General features: G+C 38.7%; 1 protein-coding gene across 1 annotated transcript; it reads right to left on the reverse strand.

The window, feature by feature from the left end:
* Positions 1–7,798: 7,798 nt before the first annotated feature.
* MS3_00006096 (uncharacterized protein) lies at positions 7,799–9,217 on the reverse strand. Its single transcript, XM_051214206.1, has 2 exons — positions 8,788–9,217; positions 7,799–8,742 (listed from the first exon to the last, which is right to left on the reverse strand). The coding sequence occupies exon 2, from the start codon at positions 8,318–8,320 to the stop codon at positions 7,964–7,966; it is 357 nt and encodes a 118-aa protein (XP_051067351.1). The 5' UTR covers positions 8,321–8,742; positions 8,788–9,217; the 3' UTR covers positions 7,799–7,963.
* Between the last annotated feature and the right edge of the window lie 1,030 nt (positions 9,218–10,247).

Consider the following 10,247-nt stretch of genomic DNA (forward strand, 5'->3'; position numbering starts at 1 on the left):
AAAGAATCACGTTTAGTTATAGCGTTAAGGCGGCGGTAGTCTACGCATAGTCGTAGGGAAGAGTCTTTCTTTTTCACTAAAACGATAGGCGATGCCCATGGTGATGAAGATGGTACAATGATCTTTTTCTCTAGCATATCTTTTATCATTGATTCTAATTGAGGCTGGTAATGTACTGGTACTCGGCGAGGTGGTTGACGTAATGGCATGTGATCACCTGTGAGGATGGAGTGCTGTACAGTGGTCGTCCGATTTCCAGAGATATTCTCAGAGAAAACGGAACTAAATTGTTGGAGTACATCAGTGGTTGCTCGACGGTCTTTTTCATTTATTATTTTATTATCTTGTACCTGACGTACAATTTCTGAAATTCCCACCTGGGCTACAGACTTAGTTGGTATTTCATGGTGTTGTATTTGCACGACAACTCCACCAATACTCGCTTCTGACTTATTCATGTGTATAGAGACCTGGTATTTTAACATGAAGTCGACCCCGAGAATCATGTCCCAAGTCAGTGTGGGGCAAACCCAGAACTCATGTTGAAAAGGCTTCTTGTCAATCGTCAGCTCTAACCCTATCTTAGAACACGCTTTCAAGGGTTCTCCGCTCGCGGTAATTAAGGTAGAAGAGCATTGTTTACGCTGAGTGCTGTGGTTAAGTTTCTGCAAGAGGTCTTCCTTGATCAAGGATACTGAAGCTCCTGTATCTAATAGTATATTAATCTCAGTACTTTGCACTCTACCCTTAATAGTAACAGGGCACAAATGTTTAACATAGCGAGACGATATATGCAAACGACACTGCTTACCTCTGTTTTTCACGCGGTTATGCCCGCATTTCTTGGCATTTTTGCCGAAACGTCTGCAGTAGAAGCATTCTGTTTGCTGGCCTCAATAGTTGTCCCTTGACGACCTTCCGTTCCATGTGGAAGTCGGCTGCCCTCGTCTACTATTCCGGTCAGGGAACTCTCTGATAGCCGCGGCACTTTGAAAGCTATCTTGTCGATTAGGTTCGGTGGCTTCATCGATAGTCATCACGGTTGGTCGATAGGTCGCCAATGGAACTGACAGTCTTTCAGCAGTCAAAAATCGAAGTGCCGTTCGTTTCAAGTCGGCTGTGTCAGCCGGTGGCACTCGAAGTAGATGTTCTCGCAGTGCACCTGGCAGCAGTCCTTCAATAAAACGGGAGCGTGTAATTTCTTCTCGCCCCAAGATGTTCAGGCTAGGGAATGCCTGGGTTGCTATCTGCTGTAATGAGTGAAGATAGTCGATGGGGCTTTCATGAGGTTTCTGGTGGCGAGACAAAAATTGGATGGCTGACTGCTGGGTATCCACCTTCAACGAAAAACATTCATCTAAAATCTTCCAATTTTGAGATGGTGAATTGCACGCAGTAAAGCCGTTAGCTGTCGCTCGTTTCGCTGCTTCGTCATCTAAGTACGACAGAAGGTAGTCGAAGTGTTCCGAAGTTGGAACTCGACGTAGGCACGTCATTACTCTAATTTTCCAGATGTCATAGTCTGATGAGACGCCTAACAGTGGCGGTTGGCGAGGGGTTGTGTTGACTGTTAACTTGCCAGGGATGGCTGGGGGTTCATCATGTTTTGACATAAACACCTCCATCACCACTTGTAGCACGTATTCTTAGCGTTTACCTGCAGGCAGGAGCAATCTGAAACACAACACAACAGTCAGGACTGGCAGATGCCACTCAAGTGAGAACACGGCGTGCGAGCACAACAGAGATATATCAGAAATTGAAATACGCGGTTTTTGTACAAAAAGAGAAGTCTGTTACAAAATAGTTTTACTCATCATCCAGCAGGTTTAGTATGCGCAAGCTTTGTTCTTCTTCTTCTAATACGTTCACTTTCTGTTGTCCTGCAATAAGGAAAACAAACCTGCATTAATAAAGTTACACGTAATGATTTTCGATACTGTTACAGTTCTATATTTTAAACAACGCGGTAGTAGAATCGTATATCATTCATCGAAACAATTATCATCGTCTTTTTAACAAGTGATACAGCAAAACAACAGATATTGAATAAAAATGTGGTTACAACTAAAGTGTGACAAATTAGAGAAAAAATGTGGTTTTTATTTTTGTTGTTACAAAAATCACTGAATATATGTCACCATACGCTCCGCAGTGTCCTTATCCTTTCAGAGTGGGGGGGAAATACTTTGTTTCCGTACTCTAAATGAGGACGAATAAAACTGTTGAAGATTATGTGGAAAGTTCTTCCGTCAAAATGGCCGAAAATGCGCTTCAATGTTACCAGTGCAAGGTTTGCTCAAAAGGCATTTTCGTCACAGCGTTAGACTCCAAATATTAGGGTACCAGCACTCCTAAATCTTTTTCAACCTGGGATACTACCAGAGAGGAGTTTCTTAAGTTATGACTGTAGTCTGCGACATGTCTCAGATGGACTACTTTACACTTTGAAGTGTTGAAGGTAAGTCCGTTATCGTCTGCCCAACTTTGAAGTCGAGTCAGATCCTCCTGAAGTGCCAGTATATCCTCTCGGTTGCGTATCTCTCCCCAAAGTTTCACGTCGTCGGCAAAAAGTAATAAGTCAGACGATACTTGCTGTGGAAGATCATTTATATAAATCAAGAAGAGAAGAGGTCCTGATACTGAGCCCTGGGGGACCCCACTAGGTCATTCCATAGTCTAAGAGATAGTGAAACTAAGCCTGACCTTAAAATGTTGATTTTTAGATATGAAGTGAGTCAGTCAATTAGAGGCGATTTGACACCCAGTCATTCGAGCTTATTGATAAGACATGTATTGTTAACCTTAACAAAAGCTTTTGAGAAATCTAGGTAGATGATATCAACCTTTCCCTTTTGATCAGGGATGGTTGTCCATCTGTCCACCACAGTCAGTAGGTTTGTTATACAAGAATGATCTTTCCTGCAACCATGCTGTTGGGGTGAAAAGATATTTAAGGACAGTAAATAGTCATTTATACCATCGCATATCAGGGACTACATGATTTTCGAAGGTATTGAGAGAAGAGCCAGCGGTCAGTAACTTGAAGGTTCGCTGCGTCGACCTCGTTTGAAAATTGGTGTGATGTGAGCCAGCTTCCAATTTTCCGGTAGTTTTCCTCGACTTAGCGAGTGTGAGAACATCACGCTAAGTGGCGTTGCCAGGATTAAGGCTGCTTCCCTCAGTATGGCGGAATGGACCATGTCCGGGCCAGGAGCAGTGTCCAGTTTAAAATGCTGCAGTTTCCGGAAAACCAAGTCAGCGCTTAGGTTCACTCCGGAAAGTCCTGTGGAATTGCAGATGAAACTGTCATCAGCAAAGCTGATGTCAGTCGGTTGAAATGTCTGGGAATAATGTTCAGCCAGATGGTTATCGGCGTCGCCATCGTTGTTGGTCGGGCCGTTGAGACCTACCAGTTGGGAATCTCCAGTTTCGGCTTGACGAACAGTGGCTGCATAACGGAATAATTTTTTTAGGATTAGAGGCGAATTTGTCCATAAGCTTTGTCTGGTACTGAAGCCTATCTTCTCTTATAGCCTTCGTGCATATGTTCCTGATATGTTTATATTGCCTGTACGCTCCGTCGTTGTCAGTTCATTTGTATTCCGCCCAACAGTGCCTTTTGCGGTTTAGCAGGCGAAGGGTACGGTTCTTGATTACTGTAGGTGGCTTGCAGCTTTTGGGAACGGAGGAATACTAGAAAAGTCACACAATATCCTAGGCTTCTCAAAGTTTCCGAAATTATACTAAATATGGTTCCAGTAAATGTGAATATCCAATCACATCCGTGGCAAATGCTTCTAATGTTCCTAAATGTCTATATGAAGCTCCTGTTCAATGTTGATCACATTCATTTTTTTAGGGTTTATGTCCTTCTAGAGACTTCAGAAAGAGGTATTTCGGGACTCTCTCGACACTGAATAGTAGTATTTTTAGGTTTTGGTATCCTAAGTATGTGAACTTTGATGATTTTAGGTTCCTTGTAACTTTTAGGGAACATTTGTGATACCGACTGACTTACTATATGTAAGCTCATGCGTGGTAAGAAATCCCAGTAAACGTACAAGGACGCTGAAGTTATGTTTCCAAATTCACTTACGACAGATTGTCATTTAAAGCCGACATACCTAAATGTCTGAAACGTCAATTATTATCCCCTTCCAATTGTTTTAGTTAGGTTTTACAGATACAGCTGAAGCCTAAGATGTCGTTTTCATGATTTACCTTGAAGCCAGCTTTAAGAAATAGTCAATTAGCAGCATTTTGTTAATGAAGACCCAGTATGACTGTGATGGCGTCCAAATTTTTTTCTACCGAGCTCATGATTCCAAATTTTTGAGGGTTGGAGCTTAGAATTTGGCAACGAGAAATAGATGTGCATGGGAGGCTCACCACTTTTTTGTCAGTTTCCTTTTCCTCAATTCTGTTACGTTTTTCCCCAGTCAACAGAACTGTGATAATTCCAGATGTCTGCATAAAAAACGCAATCAAATATATTAGTTTCCACCTGTGTTTGTTTGGAGTTATCTAATTCCATTAGTTTGTGCTTCCTGGTTATAATTACTGTATGATTAAATGTTATTGCGCATATCTTACCGTTTAACTGTCCAGGAAGATAACAACTAGCTGTTGATCTATTGTCCTTACAATGTGTTTTCCATTAAAGGTGCAGTTTCTACCTAAAGATGTTCGCTGGTTGAACGGATACTACTTTTTCGGGCAAGGTTATTCAGTCGTCAGTCCCTCGATGGAAAAAATAAAAATGCGCTAAGTTTTTTGGTTCACGGTTTTCTATCCTTTGTGCTATGTCCGTGGGACATGTTAACGCCGAAATTATTATTAGCAATACGGGATGACGGTATAAGATCGCCCTACGTTCCAAGATAAGGTAATGGTAGAACGTTCAGGTGTCATAGGCCCTCGCAACCAGGGGTTTTAGAAGACCACTCACTAATTTCGTTCCCACACTCTCAGTGAGCTGATATCCTTGATAAAACATGAGCTGGCTGCTTGGATGTAGCACTCTAGGCATGGTCTCACATAGATGGGATATAAACTTGGAAACATATCCTCGTCAAAGTAAATGAATGATGGAAAACTTTTGGTGGCTGCTGCGTTAAAGTTTTCGGTTTTCTTTAAGTAACAACTTGCTATTACCTTTAAGTCTTTGTGTGTCTGCATGCATGGAAGCGATTAGCCTTCGACAGTATACTTGTAACTATTACAATTCCCGATGTGCATGGGTACACCCTTTCTAGAATTAATTTCTAAGCTCCAACTTCAGGGCCATTTGGATAATGAGTCTAGGTCAGCTCGGAAATCAAAATGATTAAACCCACTTCTTATTTTTCTCCGGACTTTGACATCATCTGCAAAAATGATGACGACGACTTAGACGATCGCGGTAATTCATCGATATAGAAAAGAAAATGTAGGGGACCTACAGTAGTTCCTTAGGATACATTACATTTGACCGGCTTCCATTCGACTAGTGTCTTTTATGTCATTGAACTGTCTTCCCCAAAAACATACAGATAACAATTTTTCTCAATCTACATTGAGACCTTGACACTATAGGAGGACTTATTCAATCTTGAGGCTAGAATCGCGTCAGTTCGAAGTGGGATTAACTGCCTTCGGTAAAGTGACGAAAACTATTCTATCACTTGATTAGTTGACAAGCGCGCGGAAGAGAGGGCGAGTCAACTGAAACACTATTTTAACTATTCCTGATGCTGATTATTGCAGAATGATACATGAATAATATAGATGACTAACATTAACACAGTGCACATGCAATTAGAAAACACAACACTATTCAAAAGTACTCATTAAGGTAGAAAAGTAGATTAGCAAACGTTACATTAAGATTACAACTCCTTTGTTAAAAGGAGGGTGTGATAGTAAATTGTACATCAAACGAAAGCTTATAGTTTGTGAAATGAACTAAGAACAACAATGAATTTTAGTGTTTTACAATATTTGAATTACGTAAAATAACGCCCTAAAATGTAGTTTGTCATGGCTTCTCAATTCTCTTTTGACATCAGTGTTCAATTTACCGTCACTCTTTCTTCAATCACATAGAAAGTTTCTTGTCTATTCCTGTACAAAACTTTTAATATCGCAACCCGAGAGCTTTGAAGAACCAAGTGAAAATCCTCATTAAATTCTTTGCCGAATTCTACATAGGTCACAAACGTTTTGGGATTCTGACAGCGTATTTAAGTGGTGTTTATGGATCAGGCTAGTATTATAATCTCTTTCTACGGTATAACCCAGCTATTCCTATGGCTTAGTATTCTCGGACACCGATTCACTCGACAAGTCCCCAAATCAGAACACGGTTGAACAGGAAAGAGATTATATTCCAAATAACAAGGTTAAATGGATGTAGGATTTTGTTTAATTACGGCCCCTTATGGTTTAGTGGGATGTTACGAACTTAAGGTATTAATGCTGATTTATCATGCAAAATACCTCATTAAATCGTGTTACGAACGTTGAATTGGTTTCACTTCCTACCCATTAATCCTATTACAAGCAAACAAGACAATTCGATAATATTCAAAAATGAAGAATATTTGAGCGAACAATTGTTTTCAATAACTTCATCATCAGGCTCTACAGTTATAAGTCCATAATTATAATATATTTTACAAAGGCCAAAAGTAAGGCATGTATTAATGAATTTGACAATGTTACGTGTTAAAAACGGCAAACATATGCATCTGTTACGATATATTTATACTCCAAAATTGTATTATTTGCAAATTAGAAAGGTCACTCAATAAAGGTCAAGATGATTTGGAGTAAAGTGCTCAGTCACAATAAGTAGAATAGTATTATAGCAAAGTTGAAAATGCAAAAAAATTGTGTGAATAAAATGCATAGTAGGAGAATTTAATCTTTTCAATTGAGATAATATTAATAATAATGTGATTGCTGTGTGAATATAATATGTAAAAAGAGGGGTGTTATCAAGGTAATTGCGATCAACGAATTAAGAATGATGAATGTGAAGATTAAGATAGAGATAACCAAAATTAATGATAATAAGGTAAATAAGGTAAATAAATGAAATAAAGGAAGGGGGTAAGAGGTTTATAATACGTAATATGTTCTTTAGTATAACTATTTCTTCCTCCACACTGTCTTCAGAACATAATAACTTGATTCTGTGGTTGAGACACTTAACCAAATTTATTTTATATTGAAGAGGTGTGAAGCTTTAAAAATGGGTATACTGACCCGTTCATGTACTCTTTCTAAATATATTTCGCTTTATGGAACCATCTATCCTTCTAGGAAGTAAGACATCCAGAAAAGCTATACTATTGTTTTTCTCCTCCTCGCTGGTGAATTGAATGGCTGGGTGGACATTATTGAAAGCGTCTAACATCTCCTGTTTGTCGATACTTTCGTAACATATGATTAGTGTGTCATCTATGTATCGACAATAATAATCAGATTTACTTAGGATGTCGTTAAGCAGTCCATTTTCCAGTTTGGTCAGAAAATATATTAGCAAGGATCAGGCCAAGAGGTGATCCTGTAGAACTATGGTCTACTATGATATTAGTACTGCTCTAATAATAGACCTAATCCTAAATTTGCAGATTTGTCATGATATAACTGCCTAATCTATAAGATCTTACGTGGAAGTCACACCATCGACTACACCAACTCACTGTGTCGTATCAATTACCAATACATGATGTAGAACAAGGTTAGGCTAGAGAAAGAACAATATATTTAATATGAATAGAAGATATAAGGTAACATTCAGCAGAGACCAGGCCTGCATAGCCGAGCCATGCCACTCGATCAACTCCAGTCCATTCAACTCCTTGTTCGCGCCTTCTCCATTGTTAGGTATTTCTCCGTGTTAACTATTGAATATCTATTTTCTGAGTAGTCTTGTGTTCAGCTTTGAAGATTGTGTGGTTATGGTCCAATGCCACTACAATCCCATCGCTACCCCATCAAATTGTCTGAAGAATTCATTGTTGAACTTAAAGTGGATATTCATAGTGCATTTCAACAGAAGTTCTTTCATTTTAATGACTGGGATTGGTATCTCTATTTTCTTTTCTAGCAGTTGTTCACATATGTAATCGATAGTTTCAGTTAGAGGGATGTTAGTGAATAAAGGTGTTATGTCTAGTGATAGCATGGTTTTGCCATTTATATTCATATTTTTAAGTGTATCGACAAATTCAAAGACATCTTTAACACTATGCTTAACAAGTTCTTGTTGCAATGGTTCTAATAACTTAACTAACCATTTTGCTGTTGAATGGTATGGAGTATTTGCCATATCCAGTATCGGGCGTAAGAGAACATCAGGTTTGTGAATCTTAGGTAGACCATATAGTCGAGAGGAATGTGTTCCAGAAGGCTTGAGCGTATTATAGGCATACTCAAAGATGTATTGATGTTGTTTTAGTAATTTTAATTCGATAACATACGAAGCCTACTCAAGACCATATGATACCTAAATATCAAAAAAATGAATTTAAAAAAATAATACAAAAAAAGATGAAAAGGGCTCCAACAGATTCGATAAAAAAAGGAAGATAGTCAATTGTATATCACAATAACTGTTTTTAGCACTATATTTTATGACCACACATAATCTCATACTTTCAGCTCCTTTCTGAATCCCCTCTGTTTGTCAGTTGTATGTCCACCCATACCTTGTTTACACTTATTTTCTTTAACCTATTAAAATGCTCTTGCCTAACAAATACCTTAATAAAAGAAAATTAGACTGAGTAATCATACCTTAAACATTCCTTCAAGAATATTGGCTACTCTGCCTCTCGTCCTTTCTTTTACTTGCTCCCTCTTTCAGCCCCCTTGAGGTATGGAACGGGTGACTTTATCCTGCACCATCCTTAAAGCCCTGGATATCCCAAAGGGACATAAGGTTGCGGTTTCTAGAAGCTCATACCTTCAATGGACCTATCCTTGATCATCAGTTCCACATTCGCAACGCGACCTTCATGAATCGCGCCAACGGTAGTACTGACTAAAACCATCAACATTCATATCTTTTAAATTATCAACCCAGCTGAGTAATTTACTACAGTGGGTATTGTATCATTTGCATCAATTCGATCTTGCCTGTAAACTGGCATGCCTCATGTAACAAACTGTTATTTGAGAATAAATTATTATTATTATTTTTAAGATGCAAGTAAGAAGCACAATATGGAAAACGTTAGTATATTTATAGTTTTTACATGAGAAGATTCTAGAGTATTCTCCAAGTATCGACCAGTGCTGATTGGATAAGAATTGGCCAATCAGCGTTCACCAAGGCGATCGTGCATTGAGCATGCTTTAATCCAGTCTAGGTCCCGCTAACAGCTAGGCTTAGTAGTTTGTCATTTAGAAGGTCTAAGTGTAAGACCATTGACAACAAACTGCCTTTAAATTGCCGTTATGAACCCATTCACTTCAAGAGGATTTGAGGAGACAGATATTGGCTTATATACGGTGAGAACGTTGGTATACTTAACAGTTTTCCGTGGATGACAGGCCATGCATAAAAAATGAGAAGAAGAAAGATAAAAGAGCAGCTTATCGTGGCACACCTTGACTTCACAAAAAAAGTTGAACACTTTTGTTCAAGCACATGATGTTTTGCTCTTCTAGAGAGATGAAAACACAGCCATTTGTTATACAGCTGTCGGTGTAAACCCTGGTATACTAGCTCACAGTAGTGGTCGTGAAATAGGGTAAAAAGAATAAGTTCGGTCTGAAGCTGCACACTGAATATATTTCTTCCTATTTCAAATGTACATCATGATGCATGACAACGGTATCATCTGTGTAACTCATTCCGTGTTTGTAAACAAATAGTATGCCCATCTGATACACAATGAAGTGAAAACAACTGAAGTTTTTTCCAATTTTCACATCCTTAGTATTAGATAGTTTCCTTGATGTGGTTATTATCTTTACCTATCTCCATATTTTTGTCTAGGATTAGTTTGGATGGATTCGTCAAAGACTGACATATTATACGACTTAGCCCTAAAACGATTTTAGAACAGGCTATTTGCGTCTAAGTTTATCTACGTTGAGTGATATCTGCAATAAGGTTAACTCACTTATGTAAATAAGGAATTTCCTTATTGAGCGTCAATAAACAGTACAGGTTAACACCAAGTTGTTTAGATGGGAAACTCTTTTGGGTAGTTGTTATCCCTAAGATTTTGGTTCTTAAATTTGACATG

This window comes from Schistosoma haematobium, chromosome 2, assembly GCF_000699445.3.
Source record: "Schistosoma haematobium chromosome 2, whole genome shotgun sequence".
NCBI lineage: Eukaryota > Metazoa > Platyhelminthes > Trematoda > Strigeidida > Schistosomatidae > Schistosoma > Schistosoma haematobium.

Coding starts and splice junctions, on each gene's coding strand:
- MS3_00006096 (XM_051214206.1), bottom strand. CDS start 8,320: ATGGCAAATACTCCATACCATTCAACAGCAAAATGGTTAGTTAAGTTA.